Here is a 14,684-nt window from a genome sequence, read left to right as displayed (position 1 = left end):
TACTGACTTGGCCCCAAAACATTACTCTGCAGTTTCAGTTAATTGGCACGGCACACACTCGCTCATTTCTGGGGCCTATCCCCCTTTTTGGTGGCCAACACGTGGGCGACAAAAAAACGAGCACTGAGAGAAAAGCATATATATATCAAAATATATTTATATTATTTAGATAACAGATTTCCCTTCGACTTACAAAATAACAATAAATTAAAAATATTATTAGGCAGGCAAGTTACTAAACTACAATTTCATTGAATTTCAAAAACGGTTACCTTATATACAATATTCGTTTATAAAGTCACATTAATTTCAAGACCAAATATGGAATTTATCCCCACTTAGAGTATTTTTTTTCAGTGTAACGACTCAGCGCTTTAGGTGTGGGAAGAGTGAGAGCGAGAACACGCGACGCCAGCGCTGCGACATGTAGCCGCCATTTAAATTGCCCGGCAAGGCGACCTCGTCAACCCACCGCCCAACGCCCACCGCTCCGCCAATTCGAACCCCTTGCCCCTGCCACCAGACCGTTCTCATCCCATCCCCCGCACCACTTCCTCACCATGGGATACCCCAACGTGGGAACAGACCCGGAATGAGACATGTTGCCCTTGATTTGTGTGCACGGCATGTGGCGGCGTGTTGACTATTTGCATTGCATGTCCTCCCCCCCCCCCCCCTTCTCCACACCATCCACAACCACACCGCACACAAACACCCACACATGCGCTTCCCTTTGCCCGCTGGTGTGTGTGCGTGCCCGCGCGTGTGTGTGTATGTGTGTCCAATAATTTCGTAACATGGCCTTTGTGGCGATCTTTGCACAGCGATAAGCGAACTGGGAGGAGAACTCATTGAGTTGGCCACTCGCAACTTATTTTACCCATTTTTTTTGTTTTTTTTTTTTGCCATATTTTTTTGGGCCAAGTGTAAAGGCCTTTAGCGAGGACAAAAAAATATCATTTGGCCCTATGCAATTGGATGTATGTCTAAGTATAAGTGAGTGTGTGTGTGTGGGTGTTGTTCCAATGCCAAGTGATTTGCATTTTTTTTTTTTTGCTCGCCTAATGATGGGGTAATTATTAATTATTCGATGCCTGTAATGGCCATCGTAACTTTCGCTTTTGCTGAATAATTCCCACTGGCGATTGCAAAGCAATTGAAAAGGTGCGCAGAAATGTGTAATTAAATTGTATTTACCGACGAATCAAGTAAAAACTATTATTAGTTTGACATGTTTAAGGGCAGAGCAGTTGCGGTTGACCTACATTTTCTGAGCCATTAGTTTAACCATTAACTTGGTTTTTTTTTTTTTGTTCTAGAAGGAATAACTAAACATTGAAATATTTAACTTAAAAAGATGACCTACTTTTTCCGATCTATTAGTTTAACCATTAAGTTTGATTTTTATTTTAGAAGGAATAACTAAATATTGAAATATTTTGTATTCTCTAATATTATTTGCAATACAACTAGCTTGGCTCAATTAAACATAAAAATCCTTTTTTTATAATTAGCCTGTTACGTAGTAAATGTGTGCTTAGTGTCCTTCAAATGGAAGAAAATAGTTTCTGCGAAGGTTTATATTGGTTTTTTTGTGCCAGCCACTTGCCCCTTTAAATTAAAACAAGAACTTAAATGTGTTTTAAGTTGTAAAATTTAAAAGTTTCCCCCGTGTTAGAAACTCTTGAAAGTTTCCTTCAATTAAGCTGATTGCTTGGCCAAGTGTTTACCATTTGGTTGGGCTAATAATCTTGGCAACGGAAATGAATTCAAATTTGCACCGGCTTTCCGCGAAGGAGAAGGCGTTTTTTTTTTCATTGGGCCTCAGGAAAATAGGCTACGAAATCCATTCACTTATAAACTGCAGCAAGAGCGGCGACTCGCACACACAACTTTACCGCAAGGGCCACCAATTAGTGGAGGCACAACCCAGTCGCCCCATGCCACCCCATTGCCACCCCATTGCCACCTCATTGCCACCTCATTGCCACCCCCTGCGGCAGCGACCTTGAACTCGCCGGCAAATCGAAGCACGAAACGAACACAAAGCGAATGAAAGTAAAAGTTGCACGTGCTTCGTCTTCTGCGGCTGGTGCTTTGGCTTTGCTTTTCCAGCTTTTCCTGCCTGCTACTTGCGGCAGCTGCATGCATAATGTGCAAAATATATGCCACCACCCACCGCCCACTGCAGCGCCCGCAGCCATAGCCGCTTGGGCGCGAAGGTCGCCACTGCAGGCTAGATGGCTAAAAAATCCATTAGGCCCTGTTGATGAACCTGCCCCACCTCCGGAAGGCGCTGACGTCACCGAAGACTCACCTGTTTCTCACATTTCTCTTACCACCTCTGCTCACCTGGCCCTTTTGTCTTTGCGCCCTGCATTTACTTATTTATTGAGCGCTGCGACAAAAATTCGCAAGAAATATACATATATACTCGTGTATATGTATTTAGTGGCATATATGTGTGTGTGTGTGGATGTGGCAAGGGGGCGGGGCGAAGTGACGACGTCAGCAGCGATTTATTTCGCGACAGTTTGTCGTTCATCTTTTTTTTACGACCGACGGACTCTGAGATTGCTGTTGTCATTTATTTGCCGTCATAAACTTTCAATGGAATCACGCAAGCGATTTTTGCCAACTTTTCTCATACTTATCCTTCGCCGCCCGCTGCTTTCTTTTATTGTGCCGCATATATGACAAAAATGTGACAGCGACAGCAGGCATATTTTCCGCCCATATTTTCCATTTCCCATTTTCCATTTTCCTATTTCTAGCCATTATTGCCTTCTTTTTTGCTCGTTTATTTTTAAAGCGGGCAACGCATTCGCAGACCCATTTTCCCATTAACTTCCCGAGCAGACTTTAAACTTCTGGCTGATGTTTTGCATGTTTGACACACAAAACGGGGACTTCCCCGGCCAAAAGGGAAAACGGAGCCAAAAGGCGAACAATAAGCAAATTGGCCAAAGGGCGAACGGCAACAACAGCAATCAACAGCAATGGCAAGTTCCAAGTTCCACTTTCGATCGACAGCGAATCGCTGATGCCCTGACTTTAAAATACATATTCAGATGGCAGGGCAAGTGAATAATAATTCTAACGATTGAACATATTTTACTTGGTGCAACCTTGCACCATAAATGGACAATCCTTACAGACCCTTAAAAATATAACTTACTCAAGATATTTCAGATGCCTACAGTTTTTGTTAGTCAGTTTTCATAATAATATCTATAAACATAATTAAATTGAATGTGTATATGTGATCTAAGTTACATATTTTGTATTAAAGAAGTATTACTATCATACGCTATGTACCAGATCTTTAATTTGCTCCTAATTTCTATTAAGGTAACAATTAAGTTTAAAAGCAAATTATTTCCAGAAGTGTTTGGGAAATCTTAAAAAAAGTTGTTTGGGTTCTTAAGATATCAGCCCATAGATACTACCCCATATGTCTTATTGAACTGACAAAAAAGTGAGGGCTTCGCTCTAGTCGTTGCACTTGGCACTCGATGTTGCCTGCTGTTCTTGCCTCCGGCCTGTGTGTGTTCTTGCCCCGTATAAATAACATTTTTGTCAAGCGCCTCGTATGACAAAGTGTCAGTTATAAATGTGTTGCACACACACTGAGGCGGCCACTCGAACACATTTGTACATACATATACATATAAATGTGTACGTATATATGCATGAGTATGTTTGACTAGGCCTATTGGGCACTCAAGTGGCTGCAATTGCTGATGTTGCTGCTGTTGCTGTTGCTGTTGCTGCTGCTGGTGCTGCAGTTCAAACGACAACAGCAACAATTGCCGCAGCTGCTGCTGCTGCCGTCGACTTTGCTGCCTTGTGTGTCTCCAATGTCTTTGATTGTTGGCGTTGTGGCAAGTGTTGTTGTTGCTGCTGCTGCTGCTGCTGCTGCTGCCTTTCGGCAGTTGGATGCCCGAAAATTGTGGCGTCTGCGTTGCCCTTTTCCACTTGTTGTTGCTGCTGCTGTAATTTTTGAAATTTTTACTGCCTAGTCGTTCGATTGTTGTTGTTGCTGCTGCTGCTGCAACTTCTGCTGCTGCTGTGGCGACAAATATTGTTGTTGCCTGGCGTTTGAAATGAGTCTGCCCTTTTGTACTTGTTGGTTTTGCTAGCTTTTGCTTTTTATATTTTTCGGCAGTCAGGCAAAACATTTTCGGTTCTGGGTTTCTGGTTTTCGGTTTTTCGGCCTGATGTTGCTGCCGTTGCAGTTGCAGTTGCACTCGGCGCGGAAAGCGGAAGCGTTGCCTGCTCCTCGCTCGGTGCGGATAGAAAAATTTCAGAAAATAGTAATCACTTCCAGCTGCTGTGTGTGTGTGTGTGTGTGATCTGGTCCTCGATCCTGATCACGGATCCTTCTTACCCATACCCATACCGATACCGTGTGTGTGTGCTGCTGCCTTTCGCTGGCAGGATAATGGCCATCAACGGCTTCGGGCCGAGCAAAACGCATTCTGGCCGGCCAGCGGATTGCCGTTCTCTTTTTGTTCGAGTTTTTCACATTTTTTTCACGTGATTTGTGCCTGATTAAGTTGTGCATTGTGGTTAAGTGGCAGTTAAGTTGCAGCAACAACAGCAGACGCAGCAGCAGCATCCGCATCAGTATTGCCAGCTGCCTCAGGATGTTCGTGGTCAATGCCATCAAGGATGAGATCGAAAAAATGTAAATATGCCGGGATGTGTTGTGGCCTCCCTTGGTCAATTTTTCCATTTTTCTTGATTTCGCTTTCTCAGGATTCACGCATTGATTTTTGATCCGTTTTCTTTTTTTTTTTTTGTGTTCAACCCTCAACGATTTTGTCCATCAGATAAAATTAGAAATTAAAAATTGATGGGGCAAAACAATGGTAAATATCAGTAGAACAGCTAAATTATGCAGAATTCCTTTATTTGATTTGATTTATTGCACGGGCGGGTTAAAGGGGATTTCCCACTCGCATTTTCCTTCTCGGAAAATCAATTGATACGCAAATTCCGCCCCTTTTTTCCCCCTTGCAACACCCCCTCCACCCATGACATGCTTGTGTTTTCTGTGACCTAGCCAAAAATAAACTTCATTGACCGCTTCCACTTTGCTGTGACGCTAGTTTTTAAAAAGTTCATACATTTTGTGGAAAACTACCCAAAAAAAAAAAGGGGGACAGAGGTGCAAGTTCTGGCTAACGGAAAATGAAGCTACCTTTGTTGCACTGCAAAAAGAGTTTCGAAAGTCAAAAAAGCTGAAAAAATGACCAACTCAGTTTGTGCTTATTGAAAATACGAGCTTATTGGGTTTTCAAGCTGTGAGAACTAGCAAAAGCCAAGGATGTGTTTTTAGATTTATAGGTCAAGACGTTTGTTTGCTGGTCTTGAAACTGGTCTTTGAAGCACGTACATATGTACATGGTATACATGTGCGAAAAACATATGTGCTTATCGATAAATTGAATCCATAACTTCCGTCCATTGGACAACATATAATTTCCATTATTATTTTCTGTTTGTGTGGCCCTCTTTTGCCCCAGCAATCGCCAGTCAATCGAATTGATTGATGAACCCACCGATGGCCACCGACCAATCAATGTCAATTGCTCTTCCTTCTTACTTTTTGCTCTACTTGATTTCTTCTCTTTATTTCGCCTGCCAACTTCCGCTTCCCTATCTTCCTCCCCTCTTGCCCCCTCTGCCCCTCTCGCTTTCCATCTTTGTGTGTCATGTTCCTGCTCCTTCTGTCTGTCCGTCCGTCCGTCCGACCGTCCGGCTGTCTGTCCTGATATCTCCTTCGACTTTTGCTCCGATAACCAAGTTTAAACGTCATTAGAACACTTTGCGTGCCATGTTTGCCACCAACACACACCTACCATTTTGGCACTGCAAAAAAGTTATCTAATTTTTAAACTGTAACGTCATTTTAATTTCACTTACACATTTTACTCCTGCAAATACTTAATATACCTCTGCCTTGTCTTGATTACTTGATTACATTCTAAAGCTTAAGATTGCATATGTATGTGAAATATAGACTAAGTATACATATTTTATATATATATATATTTTTATATACCTATAAAATTGTGTTCCTATGCGGCAAGGTACAAATCTCTTTCGATGTTAAATATTTCACGAGATTCGTTTCATTTTTTCAAGTGTACTTCGTTTTCTTGCAACGCCTCCACGTTCGCTGCGTTCCAGTTCCTCATTGGGTTTCGGTTTCAATTTCGTTTGCCTTCTGCTTTTTGTTTGTTTGCTGTCTGTGGCATTTGGCGCTAGTCTGGCGGCCATTGCCTCTCGGTTTTGTTTAGCCACCTCAGTTTGATGGCTAGGTGGCGATACACGTATGTCTTGCACTTTTGCCTAAGCCTCAAGTCGTTCGAAAGCCAAGCGCTAAATGCATATCTCTGTGTCAGAATGTGGAACAGTTGGCTATAATTACAAACACTCGCACACACACAGAGACATTCGGACACACACACACACACACGTACAGATACGGCACATTGTTCTTGTAATTGTAGCAACTGAATTTGGTAGCCCCGATCACTTTTCACCTGCCGTCTGAAGTCGCAAGTCGCAAGTCTGAAGTCTGCCGTTTACCGTCTGCTGCCTTTCACCTTTCAACCCGGTGGGCTGACAGGTGGCAAAGGTCGGAGAAACGGAAAAGGGATGATGCGGTGGCAGGGGGCGGGTGGAAGAGCGGAAAATGGGAAATGTGGTGGTTCCGGTGGCGCCAAAGAAACGTTTAACGTTTTATTCCCATTCTCATTTTCGCCAGTTTCATTTGCATTGTTTGCCATCGCTCCAAAGTCCTTCCACAGTTTTAGTAATCAATTTTTGTTCTTGCTTTTGTTGCACCCAAATGCTGTCGCTATCGATGTGTGTGTCTCTGTGTGCGTGTGTCTTTATATCAGTGTGGGTGCCCCTGCCTGTGTGTGTGTGTGTGTGTGCGTGCTGGGGGAAAGCTGGCGAAAATGTGGCATCGACACAGCCAGTTGCATAAACGTCGCAGTCGCACGCGGAACCAGTCGAGAGTAGCAATCGCATTAAAGACCCATTTTTAATGTTTTAATCCGGGCTAAGCCATTGAATTATACACACACACACACACATCCTGCGAGTCCTTGAAATGGCATCCAATTCACAACTCGTTCCACGCTCACACTCACACTTGCCGAAAAGCGTGCTCCTTCATCTTCATCAAAGGAAATCACAAGAAATAACAAACAAATACGTGTGTGTGTGTGCGTGATGCTGCTGCACTCTCGATAGTTGCCTCTCTTTCTTTTTTGTTTCAGTGCCTGTGCGCTTGTGTGTGTGTGTGTGTGTCTCTCTCCCTCTCTTTTAATCGCCTTCGCTCTCTCTTCGGGTAACTTACCATGGAAACGTTTTGGAAAAATGTGAAACATGAAGATTGGACTTTCCCTATAGCCGCTTTCAATTTTGTTGTGATGCTGCGTTGAGTTTCCGTTCGCCAGTTGCCATCACCATAACCATTATCTTTACCGTTAGTGTTTGTTCGAGTGCAATAGAGGAAATTCAATTTCCAACAATCCGCGATTTTGTCGTTTTTTTCTTGTTTTTTTTTTTTTGAGAAGTTTCCCCAACATAGTTGGCCAAATTCGATAAATTTCAGTTACTTGTGCGTAATATCTGTGCAAGTGTGTGTAACAATAAATAAGTGCCATGCGGTTAATCTAAGCCATTAAAAATAGAATTCGTGATACAGATAACAGAGTTTTCGTGTCCTCCGAGCATAAAATATTAATGAAGTTACATCAGATCATTGAGAATTGGGCCCACTTGATAATTTTGTTCAACTTTAAAATTCGCTGGATACATATTCTATTGATTTTTGAAGTATGATTCTAAAAAAGTTAATTGCTTTTTCCTTTTTTTTTGTAGATAGTGATTTTTAAGCCATTTGCGTTTGAAAATGTTGACATTAAATTAATCTTGCTGTTAAAGTAATGAATTATATTTGGAAATCACACTAAAACACAATTTTGTTTTAGTTTATTTTATATATATTAGAGTGTCGCACTTATTTTTGTAAACACATTTTGCTTCATAGTTTCAAGGATGACAAATGGGCATTCCCAAAAGCAAAGGACTTAATATTTAGTTTTGTGTGCAGAAATAGTTGTGATTTATTATTTTAATTGCTGAAACATAGAATAAATAAATGGATTATTTATTGTATGTGTGCACTAAGCTAAGTGTTTAAATAATAGTTCATAATTTATTTTGTTCTTGAATTGATTTAGGATTTAATGTTTAGTTTTCGATTGTTGATAAGGCAAGCAGATTTATTGGTTTGTTTGTTTTCACGTCTGAAGAAATTCCAAAACTTAATGATTGTTTGTCAAAGTTATTAATTAGTTTAGTTTAGTGCAGACATTAAACACTCAATAATTTTGTGAAATGAGCACAACATTTTCACTTACTTGCAAGTTTCAGCTGTGGATAATTTGAGATTATTTAGTTTAGTTTAGTTTTGTTTACTCGCCTCGCTTAAAGTTGCAGATGTGCAGTGCTGTATAAATATTTGTTTGTTTGCCAGTTGCAACACAATTTGCTTAACTTAATTGAAACAAAGAGTTAACTCAGTTCAACACTCTGAGGCAGGGTCAAATGCTGTCCGAATCGTATTAACTGTAAAAGCTTTCCATAGTCCTTCTTTCACTACGCTACGTTGCGTCCAAACATCGCCCACATGGCCCGCCCAACCCACTGGCCATTTTCCACCCACCTCCCCTTCCCCGCGACGCCGCCTAACCATTTTACACGTTTTCCCGATGTCAGTGTGTCAGTGTTACAGTGCCAAAGCCGGGTCCATGTCCGTGTTTTTGTGCTGCTGTCTGTGTCCGTAAGATGCCGACATTCCACGAAGCCTTTCTCCCCCTCCCCTCTCTCTCTCTCTTTCTCACTCTTTCTATCTATCCCTCTGTTTGGCCTTTGGTGCCATCTCTTTCTGCTGCTGGGTAGAAACGATTTGGCAATTGGAACACGGCAGCACATTCACATTTTGGACCGCGCTCATTTCGCGGCATTTTCGTTACGTATACGCAATGTGAGCCGGAAAGGTGATGGGGAAAAATTGTTAAATTAAAGCGAAAAAAATTAAAGAGAAAAATATAGTAGGATTTTTCGAACAGATATATGGAAGATTGTGTGTGTATGTGGGATTATTTAGAACAGAAAGGTAATAATTTTGTGCTATGTGTATGTGTGTTCATGTGCCCCCTAGTTAACTGCCATCGATGGCCCGGTGTTTCCTTTATTTTCCCTGTCTCCGGCCAAATGTAAACAAATTTCAATAATGGAAAAAATGCGAGCAAGGAAAACTGTATGTGTGGCAGTGTGTGTGTGTGTGAGTGTGTTTAAGTGTGTGTGTGGGGGTCAGGCGCATGTCTGCAGCAGAAGAAGGAGAGCGATTAAAGCAGCTGTGCGAAGTTCTCGTTTTATTTACATTTATTAATATTTTCGTCTTTTTTCACTCACTTTTATCACTCTGCGACTGTGTCACTGTGTGTGTGTGTGTGTGTGTGTGTGTGTGTGTGGTTGGATGTGTGTGGCTTTGCTCTTGGGAATTGTGGCGTCACCATGGCGTATGCGTAATATTTTGTTTTGTAATTATATGCGCGGCGGGCAAACGAAAATTTGTGTTTAATTAATTAATTGAAGCGCAGCAGCAACAGCAGCAACAGCAGCAGCAGTAGCAACAGCGGAGAAAGCGTTTTTAGTTGACCGCGTGGCGCCAACTTGAGCGCAACTCAACGGCAGCTGCCCCGCAGGAATGGTTATTTTTTTTTTTTAATAGTCTACATATACACCTAATGTATATGCGTTTGTTTTTTTTTTTCTATGGTGCTCAGTCCCAAAAACAGCTGCTTGCCACAGCTGAGTGTGTGAGGGTGCGTGTGTGTGTTTGTGGAAGCGAGATGGGCATATATAAATAGAATTCTTTCCGCCAAACAACAAAACGACCTTGCCGCCAGAAAAACAAAACGGAATGAAACACGCAGCGGCGGCAAGTGATAAATGGGATGCAAGAATCTCAAATAAATGTATCAATTACAGTTTTCTTTTTGTAGTGCCCCCATAAGTAGGCTATACGTTTGCCCCAAAGTGCATTCACTTAACAAATAAATAAATAAACAAACAGCGGCAATTGGCAGCAACATGTGGCCAAAACCGCAATGCCAATGCCACTAAAATGTAATTGTAACAACTGAAAAAACCAAACCGGCAATAAAAACGACAAAACCCACAGCAAATCAACCGCAATCATCGACGACAATAAAATCGACAAATAACAACAATTCAAAGTGAAATGAAATTTTAGTTTAATTAAAGGGTCGCCTAGCTGTGGATCATCTGGGCAATTGCACTTGCTTAATTTAAATATACCGCATTCAATTTCTTAGCCAGTTCATTTCAAGTTTTAGTTTGTTTGTATTAATGGAATTATAATGAATTTATAATCAGCAATGAAATGAAACAAATTCCAAATAAAATCCTTTAATACATGTAAATTAATGCATAGAGTTATTTTTCGTTAAAAGAAATAATTGATCTAAATTTCCGATCAGAATAGAATGATATTAAACATTCGTGATTTTTGTAGCTGCTTTTCGAAGTATACATTTTCTATAATTGTTTGTGCATAGTCAGATCTGCGATGTGCCCAGATCATCGACGAGGCCCCCAAAAACCGATCAAATAGAATGGCAAACCAAAATAATTAAAAAGTGATTAAATAAGTTAACACCAAATGCAAATGATCTGCAAATGGCAAACAAACGAGCAGACGAGCCACAGACAACGCTTCCAGGTCGTGTGCCACCTTACGTTCGTGCAGCAGCAGCAGCGAGTACAGTGAGGCAAAGCTAACAGCGACGCGCGATACGCAACGCGGGATTATCGGCGCCCGAGAGGCCAGGAGCGGCCCACTCGGTGGCCGTCATGCAGCTGCAGGCGGCCGGGGCCCAATTAACCAGCAGCTGCATTTAGCTCACCCATTGAGCACCTAGCAAACACATAGAACACATACAGTCACATACTAGACACGCACACACGCACGTACACGCACACACACGAACACATACAGATCCAATTAATTGGCAAGGATTCAGTGAGCTCAACGAAGCAGACCAGAACTAGAAAACCGAAACAGAAAGCCAAACCGAAACTGTTACAGAAACTGAAACTGAGACCATGCAGATGATACTTGTTGCTGGCGGGTAAGTGAAAAGACAAGTCCCAACAGCCCACAATCCACCCCCCACCACCACCTTCCGACTATCCTATCCAAATCCAAATGCAAATTCAAATCCAAATCCAAATCCAAAGCCAATCCAGAATACGCAACCCTCGATGTGATATATGTGCCTCTGTGTGTGTGTACTACTCGGAACTACTCGTACTAACTTAACTGCAAAATCTGAATTGTGTATGTAACCCATGTGTTTACCTAGCCGGAATAAAAGTTGCCAAAATCATATTCTTTGTATCTATCTTTAGCCGTAAGCCTTGACTTGATCGGTCAGTTCTATATGCCAAATCATTCTGTATAATCATGCATTAATAGTACTCTAAATGCTTATTGTTTCGCCTTATTTGCCATTCGCACTCGTTGCCGCCAAATGCCTTTGCTTGGCACATGTATCTAGAATCTATAGATAATGATAACTCGTAACTTGTACTGTGTATTGTGATCATATGCTGATACATATACATTTAACAATCTGTCTAATCGCTGTTTTTCTTTGTTTCCTATTTGCAATACTCCACGATACCCACGATGACCGAACTCGATATGAACTAATACCATCAACTTCCAGGTAAGTCACAAAATACAATTATCTAAATTGGAAGATTGTGTGGGCTTAATTCTATAAGGATTTTATGGAAGATAATCTAAAATCTTAAACTATTATTGGTAAAACATTAAAACAAGTGTATATATTTCTCTGCAAGCATTAAGTCATTAAATAGCAAATGAAAACATGAGGTGAAATGTCATTTAACATTAAAAATCTAATTTTCTGAACTGAAGAATTATAAGTACTGCAGCGACTCTTAGAAGATTGCTCAAAGAGGCTAAAGTATCCAAAATGTTGACAATAAATCCCAATCATTCAAAACCTATAGAGTTTAAGAAACTAGTAAGTGCAACTGTTAGAACTAAATGAGCTTTTATTTTTAAACCCAAAAGACGTTCTTATTTTAGTTTATTAGAAAGATTATAACATTTTCTGGATAACTTCGTCTCATTAAAAAAAAATATTTCAATAATATTAGCTTTTCTCCCTTCAATAAATTGTAAAATGCTATTTGGTAAAAACTATTAAATTATAGTTAAAATTTCACAAACGGTTGTATTTTACAACCTAACCAACTTATTCTCCAAATGCTTTTGTGTGGCTATAAAAGGTTTGCGTTCCGATAAATTTTCGTCCAATAATTTTTCAACGCAAAACCTGCATTAGCAAGGACACCAAAGCTTAAAGCTTTTCTGATTTTTTGAAAATTGAAGAGCTTAAAAGCTTGACTAAAACACAATTTCTGATTTGAAGAAAACTTTCTGATAGCTTTTAAGCTGGGAAAACAAATAGCTACGTCAACTTTGTTGAAGCAGAAGCCAGAGCTTTAAGCTGCGCTTTATCCAGCTTTCCGTGGCCCTTTTCTCTCGCTTTCCCTTATGTTTTCCTTTCCGAACTTTCCCATGCTTTGTTTGGGCGCGCGTTTGTGTGCGTGAATGTGCCATGTGTTTATTTATTAATAATTGCATTACTCATACGCCACGCCGTCCCTCGCTGGAAGCATGGCGTTCAAGTGCACACGTGACACTTATATGCGTGTGTCTGTGTATTACTTGGGAGCCTTTACATGGCCATGTGTGTGCGTCCGTATGTGTGTGAGTGTGCAGTTATTCGCATTATTATAATCAAGTGGAGCCAACAAAAGGGAAGCGAAGGAATAGGCTTCGGAAGGGGGGAGCATAACGAGCCCGGCGGCGTTTTAAAGCACACATTAATAATAGAGGAGCACACCTTTGCCACCAAAGGGTGGTGGTGATGCGGTGGCGAGTTGGAGGGCATGGGGTTGTGGCTTTTGTCGTTTCTCCTTCGATTCGATTTTCTCTTGCTCCCGTGTGCATGTGAGTGTTAGTGTATGTTTGTGTTTGGTTCATTTACAGTTTTCACCTAGTTTTCGTGTTTCGGTTGTTTTGCCTTCGGCCGCCGCCTCAGCGGCCCCTAGCGGCATTTGCTTTGTTTGACACCGCCACTCATCCCCGCCGACGGGCCCCCATTTCCAGTCCAGCCAGGAGCTAGAGCTCCATCTCCAGCGGACGGTGCCCGAGTGTCGCCAGAGTCGCCAGTGTCGCCAATGTCCCTGTGCCCATGGTTCCCGCTCTTCTTGCTCAGCCATGTTCACCCAGGCTACTCTTTGGCTTTGTTGTTGCGGCTCTGCTTTGTTGTTGGTTTTCATTTTATTCATTTCGTTTCTTTTTTTTTTTTTGGTTTTGTGTTTTTTGGGCCTCCTCTGGTCGCCGTGTTCGTGCCAAGTGGCACTAAAACTATTTGCCTTTTGCCCAGTTTTCGTATGCCTTTGGCCAGCGGGAACAGGAGCGGTACCTGCCACACAGCACAGTACAGAACATCGCACATCACACATAGCACACACTCGGCACACACAGAACACAGCACGCAACACGCAAGAGGCGCCATCGGAGTCGGAGTGCAGCAGTGGAAAACTCCGTATAGCTTTAGATATATAGCTATACGATCCAGTCCGCTGACAAAGCCGGAGCCAATGCAGCAAAGCAAATCGCACGTGCTCGCCTCGGCCCAAAATGTTCGTGGCGAGTTCGTGGCGCCCAACGTGGGGCGTTCGTGCCACCGCATTTGGCTCGGCTCGTAGTTCGGCGGTTCTTCTATCGCCGGACACTTTTGCAGCGCCTCAGTTCGGTTCAGTCGTCGCAGTCGCAGTCACGTCGTCACAACGTAATCGTGCAACGCGTTCCGCGCTTGGCGGCGACTGTCGTCAGTCAGTCAATCAATCAGTCAGTCAGTCAGTCAGTCCGTCAGTCAGTCGGTCAGTCAGTTAGTCAGCCAGCTAGTCAGTTAGCTAGTCATTCATTCAGTCAGTCAATCAGTCAGTGTGTCAATCTGACAATTGGAGTTTCTATCCAGACTTCAATATTTTTTTACCTCGCTCAAAACCCCCCACTCGCACTTTAAATAATAAAAAAAAGCAGGTGGTGCGTGCCGCGTAGCCGCGCGTGATTCTTGTTGTTGTTTTTTTTTTTTCGGTGAATGTGAGTGTATGGTTCTCTTTTTTTAAATGGTAACTCTTGTTGTTATTGTTATTCCGAGCTTGGTGCGTGCCGCAAAATTCGAAACACAAGGAGAAACTCCATTTAAAAAAGGCGTTTAAAACAGCTTAAGAAGCCATTTAAGCACCCTTCCACGCGCCACAGAAAAGGGATGAGAAGAGAAAAATACACCAGGACATGATCAGAGGCTCCAGGGGAATCCTGGAGTCCCTCCAACTGTATCGCCCTATCTCCGACTGTTTCTGTGTTTGTTTACCTTAATTAATGCACTGGCAAGCGGCAAATGGACCTGGACACTGCCAACATAATTTGCCTAGGGGGCGCCACTCGAATCTACACT

The 14,684-nt window shown here is 42.1% G+C and overlaps 1 protein-coding gene across 16 annotated transcripts in view; it reads left to right on the top strand.

Moving 5' to 3' along the window:
- Positions 1 to 14,684, top strand: part of Sh (Shaker) — a 138,941-nt gene that overhangs the window by 58,588 nt on the left and 65,669 nt on the right. For 3 of the 16 annotated variants that reach the window (NM_078669.5, NM_167595.4, NM_001316640.1), the window contains exon 1: positions 13,981 to 14,326. The exons of 10 other annotated variants lie outside the window; for them this stretch is intronic. Coding sequence is in view for 1 of the 6 variants with exons in the window: in NM_001258797.1 (NP_001245726.1) it covers positions 11,221 to 11,246 (26 nt within the window). In the remaining 5 variants the exon portion in view is untranslated. Of the gene's footprint in view, positions 1 to 9,058; positions 9,087 to 10,097; positions 11,247 to 13,980; positions 14,327 to 14,684 lie in introns of those variants that run through there. 3 more of the 16 variants (NM_001258797.1, NM_206774.2, NM_001272736.2) reach the window with 3 other exon arrangements.

This window comes from Drosophila melanogaster, chromosome X (genome assembly GCF_000001215.4).
Source record: "Drosophila melanogaster chromosome X".
NCBI classification, from domain to species: Eukaryota; Metazoa; Arthropoda; class Insecta; order Diptera; family Drosophilidae; genus Drosophila; species Drosophila melanogaster.
This window is presented reverse-complemented; position numbering and strand designations above follow the sequence as displayed.